Source organism: Fukomys damarensis, unplaced genomic scaffold (assembly GCF_012274545.1).
Source record: "Fukomys damarensis isolate Sample0158 unplaced genomic scaffold, DMR_v1.0_HiC HiC_scaffold_15, whole genome shotgun sequence".
NCBI lineage: Eukaryota > Metazoa > Chordata > Mammalia > Rodentia > Bathyergidae > Fukomys > Fukomys damarensis.
The window spans coordinates 43,194,615-43,213,640 of NW_022900927.1; the positions used below are offsets into that span (position 1 = coordinate 43,194,615).

General features: G+C 34.8%; 1 protein-coding gene across 4 annotated transcripts in view; it reads right to left on the reverse strand.

The window, feature by feature from the left end:
- Positions 1–19,026, reverse strand: part of Ppp1r12a (protein phosphatase 1 regulatory subunit 12A) — a 129,408-nt gene that overhangs the window by 60,695 nt on the left and 49,687 nt on the right. For all 4 annotated transcript variants that reach the window (XM_010639512.2, XM_010639514.2, XM_010639511.2 and 1 more), the window contains exon 3: positions 3,342–3,460. In XM_010639512.2, coding sequence (XP_010637814.1) covers positions 3,342–3,460 — 119 coding nt within the window. The remainder of the gene's footprint in view (positions 1–3,341; positions 3,461–19,026) is intronic.

Consider the following 19,026-nt stretch of genomic DNA (forward strand, 5'->3'; position numbering starts at 1 on the left):
GAGGCAGGAGGATCACAAGTCTGAGGCCAGCCTTGGCTTCAAAGCAAGTTCAAGACCATCCAGGACTGCCTAGTGAGACCCTACCTCAAACAAAACCAAACATAAATAATATGCCACCACTTCCAAAAGACAGCAATATTACATAAGAAAAATATACTATCAAAAGATAATCAGCATACTTTAAGATACCTTCTACTCATTCAATTTTTTTTTTTGGTACTAGAGATCAAACTCGGAACCTTGCACTTGCGATGCAGGCAGCAGAACCACTGAGCTAAATCCCCGGCCCCTTTCAATTCATTCTTATACTTTATTCTTTTACTGTGTCTTTAAAACATGTACCTCCTGCTGGGCATGGTGACACATCTGTAATACCAGGAAGTTGAAAGGCCGAGGGAGGAGGCTAAGCTATCACGAATTGTGCTGCTATGAGTGCACATGTATCACTGTGGTATGATTCTTTTAATTCTTTGGGGAAGATACCCAGCAGAGGAATCCCTGGGTCAAATGGGACTTCTAATCCTAGTTCTTTGAGGTCTCTCCATACTGATTTCCAGAGTGGTTGTACCAGTTTACACTCCCACCGGCAGTGGAGCAGGGTTCCTCCTTCCCCACAGCCCTGCTAGCATATTATTGGTTGATTTCATGATAGCAGTCATTCTTGCTGGGGTGAGGTGGAATCTGAGTGTTGTTTTCATCTACATCTCTCAAATAACCAGTGATGTTGAACATTCTTTCATTTTTATTTACCATTTCTACTTCTTTGAGAAATATCTGTTCGTTCATTTCAGACAACCATTTTTGGATTGGGTCTTTAAATTTGGGAGGTCTGATTTTTTTAAGTCCTTCTAGATAGTAGATCTTTGTCTGAGGAAGAGCTGGTGAAAATTGTCTCTTCACACTATTGTTTGCTGTTTTTTTTTTTTTTTTTTTTTTTTTTTTTTGTTATCAAGGACTGAACTTGGGACCTTTTGCTTGCCAGGCAGGTGGCAGAACCACTGAGCTAAATCCCTGGCCCCAAAAACTTTTTAATAAGAAGAGATCCCACTTGCTGATTATTTGTTTTCATGGGCAGCTGAGGTTTTGTTCATAAAATTTTTTTCTACACCAATGTCTTCAAGAGTTCTACCTAACCTCTCTTCCAGGTAGTTTAGTTTTTCTGGTTTAATATTTAGATCTTTAATCCAATTTGATTTTAGTTTAGTGCATGGTGAAAGATAGGGGTCTAGGGCTTGGGATTTAGCTCAGTGGTGTCGCCGCCAGCCTCATAAGCGGAAGGACCCAAGTTAGATCCCCATTACCCCCCACAAAGATAGGGGTCTAGTTTTAATCTTTGGCAAATTGAAATCCAGCTTTTGCAGCACCATTTATTTGAGAAGCTATCTTTCCTCCAGCAATTGCTCATCAACAGGAGAAAACAATGTGTTTTTTTTTAAATAAAATGGAGTACTACTTAGCCATAAAGAATGAGAAACTAGAAGCATTTATAACTAAACGGATACACATTGAGGCAATACTCTTAAGTGAAATAAATAGGACACATATGTGTAAATACCGAATAGTTTCTCTGGTGTGAAAAAGAAAGTGTAAATAAGGACGAAAAGGTATAATAGATAATGTGAAATAGGAAGAAAAGGGGCAAAGGGGAAGGGGTAGGCGAAAAGAAGAAGGGAATGGAATTAATACGAGAAAAAGAAAAAATGGAAACAAAGTCTTTGTAGATGAGATGGGGAGGGGTGGAGGGGTTGAAGGGAGGGCAGGGGAAAGGGGAAAAAATAAGAACCAAGATGGATTATGTAAAGGTGTAAATTTCCAATGATGAATGTCATTATACTGTATACCTTAAATGTACTAATAAAATTAATTTAACAAGGCTGAGGATGTAGCTCAGTGTAAAGGTCCTAGAATCAACCCAATCCCCAGCACTGCAAAAACAAAAATAAAAACACAACAAAAAACACATGTATCATAGAATTTTATTTCTACTGCCTTCACCATCTTAAACACTGTACTCTTACTTTTGTTGTTTCCTCTGAACTTGAAACTTAAAAACAAACCTATTTCTCACTTCTCTAATTTTATGCTACCTTTAGCTAATTACAAAGCACTACTCCCTTCCATTTCCAAATGATGCTTACAATGTATCTGATTTATATATAAAAACGAAAGATTCAAATTTAAAGTATATCTGAAGGGAAACATAAATTTAAGAAAAGTTAGAAAAGAAAAATCCTTTTCTTATTCTTAATTAAAAAAAAATACAACTGACTGGAATATACAGACCTTCTATAATCCATCAAAAATCCAAAAAATATAAACACTCTCTTCAACCTTACAGTACTATATATTAGGAGACTTGTTTTCTAATTTCAGTGCTTTGTTCAATTAGTGATGTTGAGAAAGCTCCAACTTTTTTGGATGACAAGTTAAAAACTGGATAATGAGCACAGACTGGTAAGGTTTGAACCACTTTATTAGATGTACTATTTGACCAAGTCACTTAACCTATGCTATGCTTCAGTTTCTTCATTTGTAGAATGGGAGTGACGATAGTATCTATCCCACAACTCAGGAGAAGAGAAGCAGAATTAGTGTTTTAGAATCAGTAATAATCGTTAACATCTTCATGCTTACAGCATATCTAAGGATTTGACATGTACAGATATTCCTCATTTAACAACCTACCAGTTCAGTGACTGTTTGGACTTCCAATGGCTTCCCACTTCACTCAAATCAAAAGCCGAGTCCTCCCAAATGGCTCACAAGGCTTTATATGATAACAGTCTTATGCTATTTCTGTGTCCTCCTCATCTCTTATCAGGGTCTTCCTTTGCTCTGCCTATTCTAGTCATCCTTGCCTACTTGCAGCTTCTCTAAAATATACTGTGCACCCTTTCATCCTTGTTGCTTCCTTTTTGTGAAATGCTCTTCCCACAAATTGATAGGACTCATGGTCTTATTCAGATCTCAGTCTCAATGCTGGCTTATCAGGGAGGCCTTTGTAACCACTGTATTTAAATTTGTACTTTGTCATGACCACCCTGTGCACTTTCTCTTTTGCCTGATTTATTTTGTTCTACAGCATTTATTTTCACATAATTTTAAGTCCAAATTTGCTGCTTATGATACTTTCTTCATGTTTTAAAAATATTAAAGATACAGAGTTGAGAATCATTTTTTTAAACAATCACTGTGCATATTATTTGGTAAATTGATAATTTTTTTCATCCAAATTACTATATTTCAATGTTAACAAATCTTTTATAGGGAAAGTCAAGTATTACATTTTTTTCTAAAGCAGATTTTACTATTTTTCCCATTTAGGTTTCTTTGTCTATTACCTTGCCGGTTAACTTCATTTTGAAGTAGCTCTTCCATTGCCTCCTCCTCTGCAATATCTAAAGGTGTGTCTCCTTCACTGTTGACAGCTCCTACATGTGCTCCCTGACCAATCAAAAACCTGTAAAATCAAAGGAAAGTTAAGTAATGATAACTTCCATCAAGATTTTTCATTATCTCCAAATGTAGTAATTTCTTATTTGATCTTCATACCTCTAGTCTTATCACCATAAACAGAGTTCTTAATCTATGGTCCTTAAGTAGAATTGAGAAAAGTCATAAAAATTCAATTTTTGCTGACTGAAGCAGCACATACCTGCAATCTCAGCACTCTAGAAAGCTGAGGCAGGAGGATCACAAATTGGAGCCAAGCCCCAGCAATTTAGCAAGACTCTATCTCAAAAATGAAAAGGGATGAGCCCAGCATTCAATCGTCAGACCACACACACACACAGAACACTGAAAGACCAGATGTATAACTATGTCACAAATATTGTTATCCGAATATTCTGTTAAATGAATTCCAATATAACTGGCTTTCAAATTTCAAATAAAATTTTCCCCTCAAAGAGCCTAGTAAGAGTTAATTACACAAATAAATGTAAAGCTGGGTTGAATCCTATGACAGAAAATCACGTGTCATCTACAATTACAGGTATCCCCTCACTTGAAGTATTACTTCAAGCATACCTGCACTTGAAGTTCATGACATTAGAAGTGTTTAGATTTCAGATTTTTTTCAAATTTGAAGTGTCAGCATATACAGTACATAACAGCATATCATGGGGATGGGGGCTTAACTACAAAATTAAATTATGTTGTAGGCCTTTACAGATACACCTTATAATCATAACCTGAAGGTAATTTTACACAACGTTTGTAGTGTGCCTGTGTTTTGACTGTGACCTATCACATGAGGTCAGGTGTGGAATTTTCTACTTGTAACATAATGTCAGAGCTCAAAAAGTTTCAGACTCTGGATTCTGCATTTTCAGATTTAAAATGCTCAATCAGCAATAAGAAAAACTGTTTAAATGAAGTAAAGAAAGGATTTTCTGAGAGAGGGACAGCATCTCCTGGTTAAGTGAGAACAAAAAGTACCAAAGCCCTGTGACAAGAAGTATGTACAAGGGGACCCAGTACATTTCTGCAGAGTAATGAAGTAATTAATTTATGTATCTTTAGTGTATATACATATACACAACACAGCGAGAGAAGAATGAAAGAATATACACCGTATGGTTATCAATGGTTATCGCTAAGAGGTAGATTAGCAAAGACTGATATCAGCTGTTTTGAGTACTGGATGGGGAAGATTATATTTTGTTATACAACTTTTCTGTAATAAGTTTATTCTGTAGATGTGTAAACAAAAATAGTAACCATATCACTGTGTAGCTTGACATTTTCAAAACAGACAGTAAATATTTTTGTTTTCATGCAACTTCTACTACAGATTACACTTGAATTAAACAACTTTTTGTTTTCATAGTTTAAAAATGTAATATAAAATTAAAATAATATTTCAATAAGTACTACAAATAAATCAGTATAAAGTACAAAAATAAGTTGTAATTGGATTAAGAAATTATGCAACACTTCAAGATGATAAATGTGTTTATTATTTTGGCAGACAAAATCCCAAACAATGAGAAATATTTACCTAAAAATTCTGCTTAGGAATTAGAAATCAGTCAAAGGATCCAAAAACTGAGAATAAAACGAATACCCCAGAGTTGCCATGGTGTGTAATATGAAGCACAGTTCAAGGAAATATTGTCAAAGCCACACAGATAATCCAAAATCTATATAAACAGGAAAGAAACTAAAAAGAGTGTTAAGATCCAATGGCGAGCAAGAAGTAGGGCCTGAAGCTGTGCCTGGGCCAAAACACATATCTAAAAATGTCATTTAAAAAAATAAATAAAATCCCATGGCATTAATTCCTACTATGAATAATCACCAAAAGTCATTCAAAGGTGATTGGGTAAAGAAAAGTAGAAGGCCTTATATTCTTTAGATCTGGGTTTAGTACCCACATATAACTTAATTAACTATTTGACATTAAATAACTTAAACATCTGAAGCCTAACTTATAACTTACAGTGCTCTGTGGAGTTTAAATGAGTTAAAAACAAATTATTCCATCACAGTATCATGCAAAAACATCACATTTAGAAAGCAATGTGCGCGCTGGGGATTTAGCTCAGCAGTTTGGCGGCCTGCCTTCCCAGCACAAGGACCTGAGTTCAATCCCCGGTACGAAAAAAAAGAAAAAGAAAAGAAAGCAATGTGCAAAATACAAACTACTTGGAATATTAGACGTAGACATTAATTTTGAGGAACCCTGAAGATAATGAAAATAGAAGGCTAAATTTTCTTCAGAACACCAAAAATGGGGGTCATAGAAGCAACCTGTATACTGTTCAATTAGAAAAATATGCGATACTTAAAAGTTTTCTTGAAAAGAAAAAAAAGAGACTTTGTGTAGAAGTCCCAAAATGATGAGTAAAATATTGGGCCGCTTCTAAGATGGACAACTCTATTCAAATGGTTCATGGTAAAAAAAAAAAAAAAAAATCAGATACACACACACACACACACACACACACACACATTTTTTTGCTACTGGGATCAAATTCAGGACATTGCACTTGCCAGGCAGGAACACCACCACTGAGGCTCTAAGGATGATCCCCAGCACAGGCACACATATGTACACAGCAGAAGCTGGTAATATAGAGAACAATGAAAGAAAGAAAAAGTTACTGCATCAACAAGAGCTGAGAAATTTTTTTCTTATTTATTGTAGGAAAACTGGTATCAAGTTATTTTATGCACTACAAGATTTTTTTTTTTAAATAAGAAAGTCAGCAAAATAACACCGTAATAGCTGTTTCTCAAAAATTCAAATAGACTACTAAATTTATCCTGAGGATAGAAATGATCAAACCTAAGCAGCTTAAACTTTTTAAAGATGGGTTAAGTAGAACACTTATAATGCTATTCTGTGTTTCAGCAACAAAAAAAATAATATTACGTGTCTTTCCCATTTCATTTTGGAAATTCCATACCTCTATTGCTATTTAGTTTTTAGTGGGTTTATTTTTGTGGCAATTTTCTTTTCACCTCTCTCAACAGATATTTACTGCAGGATATTATTGCCAGCATTACCAGCAACCAACTTCTTGAAACATAATTTGTTATCTGTGCCTCCTGAATGTTCTTCCTATCACCAACCTTTATTATGCTAATGCAAAATGACTATCTGTGGAAATGCATAAACAATAGTCATGGATCTCTCTTTGAATTATTTCTGTAAAATATAATAACATTTCTCTGAAAATGTGGGCTTCAGCTTTTATTCTTATAGTTTATAGAAGTCCTAGCAAAAATGGCTATTCCTGTTATTAGAATTTTGGTCCAAATTTGGCTGATATCTAAAATTCCTGTCTGGAAGTATACAAGTATTACTTTGAACTACATCCAATACAGCTTGGTGATCCTTATCAATATGTGCAATCACTGAGTCTTGTGCAATCACTTGAGTCACTTTAGTCAAAAAGATCAAGTATCATCATGGTTATACACTGAAGAGGGAACTGAGTTTCTGATATCACAAATACTACTAGCAACCAGCTACTGGTTATTTGGAAACTGTCAGTGACTGTTTGATCCAAACTCTGCTGCCTATTTTTTACTGTAGCTCATCTGCTTTCCCACTCACTCTGATTCACAGGCTATATAATCACAACTTACAGCCTCCCCTTGGTTTCCAATGTGATTAGATTAACCACAATGATCCAACCCTCATTTTGTGTTACCTTTTGGTGTGCATACTCAACACCGTGGGTCCTGCTAGAACAAAAGTAAAGCAATGTGCAAGACAACAAGAAAAGTTCATTGTGAACCACTGGACTCCTATATGGCTGCATGAATTCCCTTCTACTGTATATATGAGAACAATTTACTATCAACTAATAGAGTGGTATTTTTAGTATAAATACTGGAGTAAGGGACAAATTCTTCCATTGAATATGAGACAAATTATTCAATTGATCTTAAAAATACTAGATAACATGCAGGGTCCTGAGTTCAATCCCTGGTACCCCCCACCAAAATACTAGGTAACCATAAGAATCTAAACAAAAGTTGTGACATGAGACCTCAAAGTTTTCCTAAGAACAAACGATTTTCTTTCAGCACTTGATAAACATGTCACTTCTTGCCTTCATGATTTTTTATTTTAAAACCTGCTGTTATACAATTGTTTTCCCCTCTCTGTGGAGTTGTTTATTTCTAACTGCTTTCAAGATTGTTTCTCTTTGATTTTCCAGAAGTTTACATATGACATGTCTTCAGTTTATCCTGTTTGGAGTTTACTAAGCTTATGGAGTCTTCAAGTTTATCCCCTTTGCCAAATACAAGGAAGTTTTAAGTATTCCTTTCTTTGAATACTTTTCCTGCCATCCAATCTTTCTCCACTTCTTATGAGAGATTTTTCAGGGCATGAATGTTAGTTCTTTTGTTATAGCTCCACAGGCCCTCTAGAAACACTGTTCATTTTATATTATTTTATTAGTTTACTGATAACTATTCTGCTTTTAAGCCAATGCAATGGGATTTTTCAGCTTTCCATTTGACTCTTCACATCTTTTTTGCAGATCCTTTCTTTCTTTTCTTTTCCTTTTTTTTAAATTGAATTTATTGATACATTCTAGGTATACAGTACAGTTACATTCATTACTGGGATCTTGTACCTTTACATGACAGGTCTTCGTTCTCATTTTTTCCCCTTGTGCCCATCCTCCCTTTACCCCCTCCTCCCCTCCCCACTTACATTCTTTTCTTTTTCTTTCCCTCCCTCCCCCGCCTCCAGTACTGGGGATTGAACTTGGGACCCTGCACTTGAAAAGCAGGCGGTGGAACCACTAAATCCCTGGCCCCCAGACTTTTTCTTATTCTTTGATAAGACTTTCTACTTTTTCATTTCTTGCAAGTGGATTGTAATTATTTAAAACATTTTAGAACAGTTGCTTTATAATCTTTATCAGATAATTTTAATATCAATATATCTGTCATCTTTGAGTTAGTTCTATTGTCTCTTTTCTTTTGAGATCTGCCTAGTTCACAACTTTACAATTTTCAAGTGAAATCTGGACATTTTGGTTATTATATTCTGCATCTGAAAGTGCAGATTTTATTTAAATCTTCTAAGATATTGGTTTTGTTTGGCCATGTTACAACACAGGAAGACAGGGAGGTGCCATTTCATTATTGCAAGGTGGAATGAGGTCCAGGTCCTTCACTTGGCCTCTACTAGCACCAGAGATGGGATGGATCTTCTAATACTTCTGAGTAAGATGGAGTTCTGGCTCTGTATCAAGCCTTCAGTGATACCTCTTTGGCTGAGAAGGGTATGAATGCCTCATTACTACTCCCCAAGTGGCCTCCACTAACACTCTAGGAAAAGAGAGGAGCTGGGAAAAGAAGGCCTCTCTATTAATGGGCTATGGTCAAAGTATGCATTTTCCACCAGGTCTTTTCTGATATCACCCAGCAGGAAGAGGCAAGAACTTCTCTTTTCTTCTAGGTAGATGTGGATATATAAGCTTCTTCTCACTGACATTGCAGGTGGAGGGAGGGCTAACTAACAACCTTGTGAGGATAAAAGCCCAACTGTACCTGACCTAATCTGATACCATTACAGCGGGTATCTTATGGCACCTCATTTTATCTTGGTGAGTACAGAAGACTGGGCTCTATACTCAGCCTTTGCTGGTGTGACTGAGTATGATCACAGTTTTTTTCTGTAGTGTTTGGGGTAGAATAGTTAGTATTTCCCTCCTGGTATTTGGTTAAAGAGATTAGGCTTTTACTGGAGCTTTTGTCAGTACCCATCAGTACATCAGAATTACTAGTTTTTCAGCTCTAACTATGGACTAAAAGAAAAGCCAGAATACTTCATTTTTAGTTCTGGAGATTTCTAGATGCTCTGTGTTCTTCTCTGCACCTTTCATAGAATTTTATTTATAATTTTTGGGAGTTTTAGCTGAATCTACCAGAAAGAATAGGAAAAAGCCTATCCCATTTTGTTCTTCGTCCCATTTTTTACTGTAATAAAACTGTACCACTTATAACATCTTTTTGTTTGTTTTTGTTGAGACAGGGTCTGGCTATGTAGTTGAGGCTGACCTTGAACTCACTACATAGCCCAGGCTGGTCTCAAACTTACAGTGATCCTCCTGACTCAGCCACCCAAGTGTTAGGATTACAGATGTGGACCACCACACCTGGCAACATTACCAATTTTAACAACAACAACAAATAAACTTTTCAAAACAGGCAGAATGATTTTTGAATATAAATCATGTTCTTAGTCTAATCTCCTGATGCTTTGACAAAAAATTTGCTTAATTTTTGACATCTTAAAATCATGGTTCCTAAGTATGCTAAAATTAATTATGCCAACAACAGTTACTTAGGAGACAAATGAGTCCATTTGTAAGAGGTAACTAGATTGTCATTTGTTAAAATTAATAATGTAAGGAAGTATTTAAATTCTTCATAAAGCAGTGCTCAAGATTCTGTTCCTATTTCCCTCAATTCTTCTCCAGTGCAGTGACTAAATTTCTTTGATTATTTACTAACTTTTGAAAATTATTCACACAAACAACTGTCTTACTTTATTACTATCGCTTCCAATTTCCAGGGGCAAAAAACCTACTCATTTTTTAATAATTCTAAACTGTACATTTCCTTCATATTCACTGAACTATTCTATGATTGCTAGTGTCATCCATATGTGAAATCAATCACAGCTACTCATAGCACTTGTACTTTAGTTCAGTTATGTGCATTGTTGGAACCATGTACATTGAGCTTATATGCTATTTAAAATATCTTGCTAGACGTTGTCTGAAAACTTGCCCTTGACACTTTTTGTTAAGATCAAAAGCTACAGAACATATTATCAGTGACTTTGAAGAAAACCTCAAAGCAATAATGCAAAATTATTAAACAATGTTTGATCAACAACATTCTAAATAGCATAGAGAATAATACTGTGCAAAAAGACCTATGAGACATAAATAGAAACTAAATAAACATTTTATTTTTATAAATTCATTATATATAAAATTTATAAATTCATTATTATAAATGTATTATAAATTCATAAACAATGTAGTCTGCTACAATCAGGACATCTTAGATTTGATGAAATCTAGTATGTATATAAAATATTCCCAAAATACTGTTGGCTTCCTACTTCAACATTCCCACTGGCATCTCAAATTAGACCCACCTTGAGTTATTTTCTATTATATTACCTCCCTCTTTCTCTTCTAATTCTGCTCTTTAGATCCCTTAGTAAATTTTTTCAGAATCATTTTCCAATTACAAGGAAAAAGGGAGACAGAATAGTATAGTGGCTAAAAATGTAGAAAACGATTGTTTTGGTTCATATCCTGGATCTGACACTTACTCTTTGTGTGATTTCTATCTATAAAACAACAATTATCAATATATTTATCCAACCCAAAATGGAAAACTTTCCGTATTTATAAAAGGAATGTTATATATACCTCCACTAGGTCTGAGCAAGCACTTCACAACCAAACACACTAATGTTTTTATTAGAAATAAATTTACTATTATGTAATAAGATTACAAATAGCCTTACATCAGTTCTAGTCACGGTTTGTTGTCAATTAAGCCTACACCAAACTTATGATTTAAAGCTCTTCAGAGTTTGGAATTGTGTGTAAGGAATGGTGAGGTAGTAGTAGTCCATTTTCATGTGACTGTTAGGATGACTGAAATTATGCTAAAGGACTGGGACTAGTAAAAAAGGAAGTATTTGTTGAACATTAGCTATTATCATCACACCTCCTTCAATTTTTCCGCCTACCTTAATAACTACCAGTAAATCATACCAACCCTTCTCAAATTTATTTTACCAATTTTTTTTCTGATCTACTTCACTTCTCCATTGCCCTAGCACTCTTGTTCAACCTCCTTAATCTGTCAAGGATAATATTCCTAAAAAAATCGACCAAATGTCAACACTTCCTTAAAAATAAATCTTCACTGAAGGACAAATTCAGCATGGCATATAAATCCCAGCATACTGCAACTCTCTCTCTCTATTCCATTAATGCTATCTCCTTAAAAATCTACAACTTCAAAGAAGGCCTTTTATTTAATGCAACCTGGCTGAGTATTTGCTTGGTAATAAAGTTATTAAACTAGAAAATAAAAAACCATATATATGTATACGTAATTAACACATTTACTTCAATATATAAGATGAATGTGTAATAATTCATTCATTCTTCAGCGAAGGCCAAACCTTTTCTTTGGAGAACATCTCCATGCTGCCTTTCTAACATAAATCTTATCTTTTTTCAAAGTACCTTTAGTGTGAAGCATAAACCTGAATGAAGTTAATAAGCAAAGGATTATCTTAGATTTTTTTTGCATTATTTTCGTTTTCTCACCCACAGCTAATTCAACAACAATTACAGGTCTTAATAGGCCTAGCCTTTGCATTTTTCCAAAGTATCTGACTAGTTATCACAGTGAAAATTTCTTTTTTTGTACTTTTCATCTGTTTGGAAGCCATCCAATTAAATTACACAATGGTATTAACAGGCTGAGAACACATTAAACTAACTTTTTATAGGCCTGAATCCAACTGATGGAAATAGCAAGTTTAGTAGAAGTAGTCTATTTGCTGCAGTGTTCACAGTATCAATCAGTTACTATGTTTTAATAAAGACAAAGCAAATATTAAGTTAATTTGGCAAGAGCCAGAGTTTTACTATGTTAGGCTTTCCTAAGCAGCTGGCTCCCAATTTCCAAAGGCAAAACTCTGCACATTCTTTAATGTAACTCCTCTAGAGATTCCTCTAGAATCTGTTTAACTGGCTTAAGCAGAATTATCTCTTCTTTCTTGGTGTTCTTGGTATATTTGCTACTCTATTTATTCTATCAAGTATAAGAGTTAACTGACTTGATATGTATCTATCAGCTTGACAATTATGAACTATGCTGCAGTCTTTTTTTATCACAGTGTCCAACTCTACTATTCAAGATAGTTGTGATATAACAGAAAAAATACGTCCGTCGATATTTAAACTCAAGAATGAAGATTCAGTTCTGATTACGCAAAAACAGAGTAACAGGAAATACTCTCACAAATTTCCTTTAAAATTTGAGTAAGAATATATGTAAGAACATGATCTTTATAGTTTTACTCAAGTATATCTAATTATTTCATAGCAAGATATTTTAAGTAAAATTTCAGTATTTTCTTACTAGGTTTAGTTTTCCTTTCTGAGACTTCTCAAAATACATGATCTATTCTGCACTAACAAAGTACTGCTGTTGACAAAAAATATGCAAATAAAACAAAAATTCACTGATTTACCAACTTTCTTGTGGCTCAACTACCTATTACAATCAGTATGAGAAATCTCTGCTCCTCTCAGTAGATAGATATGCTCTAAAAGCAAATGATTATTTGCTAATACAGAAAAACCAATAATTCATATTTTTCACTATAAAGTGATGATAAAAAATTATGGAAAAATACCATTTTAGTTACCATTTAGTAAATATAAATATGTGCCATATATTGTACAGTCTTATCATATCCAATATAATCATAATCTTCACAATAATCTTATGAAGTAGGAAACATTAATATTGTCATTTTATGGCTGAGTAAATAGAAATGAATAACTTATCCAAAGTTAATAGTAATTTCTTGTAAGAATTACGATTTAATCAGAATTGTCTTAAGATCCCTCAGCTTCAGCTCTTAAACATTACTGTATAATAAAATGTTTCATGTGAAACATGGCATTTGGAAAAAATTTCTGAAATTCTTGAAATTTATATTTTTAAATTTCTATTTTGAAAAGCATCAAAAATAACTATTGAATTTCAGACAGAGAAATCAGTAGGTATAAAGATCATTAAACAAGATGCCCAGTTTGTTTAAAGGCCAAGGAAGAGGACAATGTAGCCACAGTAGAGAGCCTAGAGAAGAGCAGAGGACAGATCCAAAAAGTCAGAGAAGTGACTGGGAAGCAAATCATACCCTAATAGGACACCAGAACTCTGGCTTCTACCCTGAACACAGCATAAATCCATTAGAGGGCGTTGAATAAAAATTTGATGTTATCTAGCTTGAAATATTTTAACGGATCATTCTAGCTGTTGTGAAGAAAATAAATAGAGGAAAGATGATAGTTATTTTTAGGAGGCAACTACAATACTTCAAGTGAAAAATAACACTAGGATCAGGGAGAAATAAAAGAGACGATGACAAAATAGTTAGATACTGGCCATATTTTGAAGGTTGGGCCAACGAAAATCTTAAGGATTCTTTTGGATGTTTATGATACAAAAGTTATACTGAAGAAGGTCCAAGCAAGCCATAAATACATCACAAATACTTGAAATTATCATATCCTTAAATAGCCAAGGCTTTAAAATGACATGACAAAGCTAATGAAGCTTTTTCCATACTATAAATAAGTCTATTAAAATGTCACTTAATGTAATCTGATAAGCATTTTATGGCATATAAAACCTTTAGCAGTAGTGATATTAAAATCACTCCAAACATGAAGAAAAATATCTTAAAGGTACAAATTAATCAAATTCATTTTATATCCTATGAAACCATACAATGCTAGATTAACATAGTGCTAATTTTCCTGATATTAGATGCATATTGCATAATAGAGTACTACACATGAAAAGAATATGGAGTATCATTCTATGTTAGTATATGGTGATCTCTAGGTTAGACTGGAAAAAAAAAGCAAACTGGAGAAAGCGTGGTAACTCTATCACTTTAATAAAAAAGGGAGAATTATTTTGGGGGTGGGGTGGGATAAGGTTCACTATGTAGTTCAGGCTGATCTTAAAATCACTATGTAGTCCATGCTGGTCTTGAACTTGCAACAATCTTCTTGCCTCAGTCGCCCAATTGCTAAGATTACAGGTGGACTACCATGCTTTGGTGGTATTACTTATTTTTAAATAATATTTATATTAAAAGAGAGAACTGAGATAGAACATAAACTTTTAAAATGTATATCTATTGAGTATGCAAGGAAATAAAATGGCAAACCAGTTATTGATAATGGAATCAGCTGTTTTTGTATAAATTAAGCAAAATTAAAATTTAAAATCTCTTAAAAAATAAATAAATACAATTAAACAACGAACCTAATGGTGTGACCCCTTGGCAGTGTAAACAACAGAAAAAAAAACTATTTCGAATGAATTGAATTCTATACATAGCAATATGATGTTACAAGTGGAATACACAAAAACAAAAAATGCCAAAAGAGAATGAAACCAGTCAAAACAAAAGCTTCAAATTGCTTAGTCATATTGTTACTGGTGATATTATTATATTCATAATGTATGTATAATTTATGATGAAATAAATTAGTAATTATGGACTGTTTTAACCTTATATTTCCTTGTAATAAAATGAGGGAGAAGGGACAGTGATAGATGGTAGAAAAGGATATAGATAATCAAGTTGGTGTTGATTCTTGAACAATGCCTAATCCAGTGGCAATGAACAATCTTAGCACTCATTCCAAAGAATGGCATTTCTTGTAGAATTGTGGAATTGAAACCATTAGCAGAAAATGTAAAAGATGTGTCTGAAATATCTTGTAATACTGTAAAGTAAGAACATTTCTTTTTTTTTGAGACAGAGTCTCATTTTGTAATTTGGGCTGACCTTGAACTCACTATGTAGCCAGTTTGCCTTGGACTTGAGGGGATCCTTCCTGCCTCAGTCTCCTAAATGCTGGGATTACAGGCACGTGCCACCACACACAGCTAAAAGTCAGGACATTTTAAAAGACCACTTTATTTGGTCCTGTCCCAAGGTCTTAGATGCCAGCTTAAACAGATTCTCAGTGACTAAAGACTGCATAATTTCCAGTAGGGACGACTGCAAAGGATCGAAACACATCGAATATGTTCAAACACATAAGCTCTTAATGTTATTAAATTGCAAAAAAAAAAAAAAGTTACTCTCTGTTGAAGGTTAGTGAGCGAGCTACCTAGCTTGCTAACTAACTAACTATATATATATATATTTTGGCGGGGGGACTGGGGATTGAACTCAATACCTTGTGCTTACAAGGCAGGCGCAGTGCCACTGAGCTTAATCCCTGGCACAAGCTAGCTATATGTATATATATGTATGTATGTATGTATATATATATATATTTTTTGTTGTTGTTGTTGTTGTTGTTTTGTTTTGTTTTGTTTTGTTTTTTGAAACAGGGTCTCACTATGTAGTTGAGTCTGACCTGGAACTCACTATGTAGCCCAGGCTGGTCTCGAACTCCTAGTGATCCTCCTGCCCCAGCCTCCCGAGTACTGGAATTACAGGTGTGTGCCACCATGCCCAGCCCAAGCTAGCTATATTTTAATTATCAGTACAGTATACAGGGAAGAAACAAAGAATATAGCCAGTCTTGACAATAAGTTGCTTTACAGATAATGAAATAGTAGCTATGAGAGTTTCCAATAAGTTGTTTTACAGATAATGAAATAGTAGCTATAAGAGTTTCTTTTATAAAAATGAAAAAAAAAATGCCGCCTGTAGAGCTCCTATATTTTTATCTAATTATTTTTGTCAGAAGACTTAATTTTCAACGTTTTGCACATAGTAGCTGAACTTTATCATTTAGTTTATGGTTATACAGTTATAACTAATTGATGGTTATATACTAGAACAATAAACTGAATATAGTTTATTTGGCACTAATTATTTGACTTTTCTAGTACAAGTTTTGTACCCTGTGAAATGACTGGGACTAGTAGTGTTTCAGGTTTTTGAATTCTGGAATATGTGAATATAATTTTACCAGTTGAGCATTTTAAATCTAAAAATCCAAAATTTTAAATGCTCCAAAATAAAAACTGAGTTTTGAATTTTGGAGGATTTCAGATTAGGGCTGTTCAACCTGTATGTCCAGAATCGTATCATTTAACTTTATTTTTGATCCAAAGACAAAAACATTTAGTGAAGAATATACTTTGATGTGATCATGAGACTTCTGTACTGCCTATACTAGTTTGATGGAGCTACCATAACAAAATATTACAAAGACTGGGTGGCTTAAACAATAGGAATTTATTTTCTCATAATTCTGGAATCTAGAAGTCTAAGATAAAGGTGTCAGTAGGTTTGGTTTCTTCAGAGGTCTCCCTGGCTGTTTCCCATTTTCTCTCATCCTCTCCATGCAAAGAATCCTGCTCTTTTTGTGTCCAAATTAATTCTTATAAGGACATTAGTCAGACTGAATTAGACGACCCAAACAGCTTTATTTTAATCATCTCCTTAGAGACTATTGTATTTAAACACAGACCACATAAGATATGTGTATCATACCAAACACAGTCATTTTGCAAGATACTGAGGGTTAGGGTATCTACAGATGACTTTTAGGTGACACTATTCAACTTGCAGCCTGCTAATTCAACACACCAGAGGGAATACATTTCAATTATCTGATCTGATACAAAGTAAGTGCTTAAGCATTAACTGCATGACTTAAAAAAAAAAGTTAAAATAATAATAGTTGCAAAAATTAAAAATTAGAGACAATATTAAAACAATGCCCATGCTAAATACAACTTCAAATTCCCCCAATCTCACTTATTTATCCTCCATTCCATTCAGGAAAAGGGATGTTACTTTATTTTTATTTATTTATTTTTTGGTACCAGCACCACTGAGCTAAATCCCCGGACTAAGGGATGTTATTTTAAAAATCAAATGGCCAGGGATTTAGCTCAGTGGTTCTGCCACCTGCCTTGTAAGCACAAGGACCCGAGTTCGATCCCAGGTACAAAACAAACAAACTAACAAACAAAACAGCCAGGGATTTAACTCAGTGGTGCTTCCACCTGCCTCGCAAGTCCAACGTCCCAAGTTCAATCTCCAGTACCAAAAAAAAAAAAGAAAAGACAAACAATTTTTTAGATTTCAATACACATCTAACTTTTGTAGAAGCAGGAAGGGCTTGATGGTAATTATTTTGGTGAGAGTTAAGGAATAAATCAGCCAGAATTTAAAGTCCATTTACCTATTTACTTTTCTTCTGCTAGGTTACAAACAGACACTTGTCTAATGTCTAGGGAGAAGAGAGTGACCTTCAATTCTTTGTTTCACTACCTCCAACAGAGGCAAAAAATTTAGAATTCAAAATATCCTAATCATCCCCAAATCCTCAAAGTAAAAAAATCTGGAATAATCAAATAGCACAATGGGACAGGCCAACATCAGCCAGGCAGCTCTGTAGTTGCCCAGGCTTCCAGGTGTCTCCCTTGGAAATGTGCAGAGTTGGGTGCCCAACAAGCAGCATTTGCCAGGGTCTCTGGGAGCAGAACTGTTGTGCGGCCTTGTGGTCAGGATGTTCGAGAGTTAAGTAGCTGGTTTGGCCTCAAACAGTTGACCATCACCTTTGGTGAGGGACACTCCACCAGAGCGGTGCTCAGAGCCCGCCAAAGACGAGGAGCTCCTCAATCAGGCCTCAGCAACTATCTGCTTAACTTTGCAAGTGCTGCCACAAAAAAGATAACTGAATCAGTTGCTGAAACAGCACAAATGATATAGAAATCTGTAGATGGAAAAATAGATGACATCACTGATAGGCAATTACAGGAGAACTTCAGAGCAGCAGAAAAAAATTGACGGATAACATAGAAAGAAGTCTGAAGCAGCTGTGCCCCCACGGATTGACCATAATGAAGAAACAATTCAACAACAAATCTTGACCTTATCAGCTGACAAGAAGAATTTCCTTTGCAACCCCCTGGTATGCAGTTTCACTCTGACTTTGATTAGATATACCCCGTTGCCCTGGTCACACTGCAAGAAGAGGAGCTGCACAGCAAGATGTGCTTGACACAGGTTCCCAAACTTGTGAAGGAAGAGGTTTTCTAAAAACACTACTTTGATTGTGTCTCCCTGATCTAAGCAGTCAGTCCAGCTTACTGCCCTGGCAGGAAGAGAAAACAGTGGAGGGGATGTCTTGCCCCTAACAGGTACACTCCAAGGAAGAGTCATCACCAGGAAAGAAAAAAGAACTGCTGTAAAAATATTCTTAGCTTAGAGATGCCAATGAGTTTGTCATCTCCTACGTACCATAAATGAATGACACCACAAAACAATTCTTTTCTCTCCAGAGAAAATTTTCACTTTTCTCATTGCTCTGCATGTGACCCAGCTTGCAAATATCTTCTTTACTAAATTTTTTTATTAGTACATTTGTGCACATAATTCTTTTTATTCCCTTTCCCCTCCATCTTTTGGTCCCCTTCCTGTTTGCAAAAGACTTATTTCTCTGTCCCAATTATTTATGTTTTATTTCGCTATTTATACTTTGGGTTTCTCACATTAAGAAAAACCATGTGATATTTAAGCTTATGTGTCTGAGTTGTTTCACTTAGTATTATAGTCTCAGGGTACATCTATTTTCCTACAAATAATTTAAATTTAGTAGTCCTCCATTACGTATAAACACTACATTTCCTGCCATTTCCCATGTGGCAATTTTGTATCTTTTGTCTTCCACTCCAACTCAGCCCTTCCCCCGTTTCTTACCCTTTCACTCTACTTGCTTCCTAGGT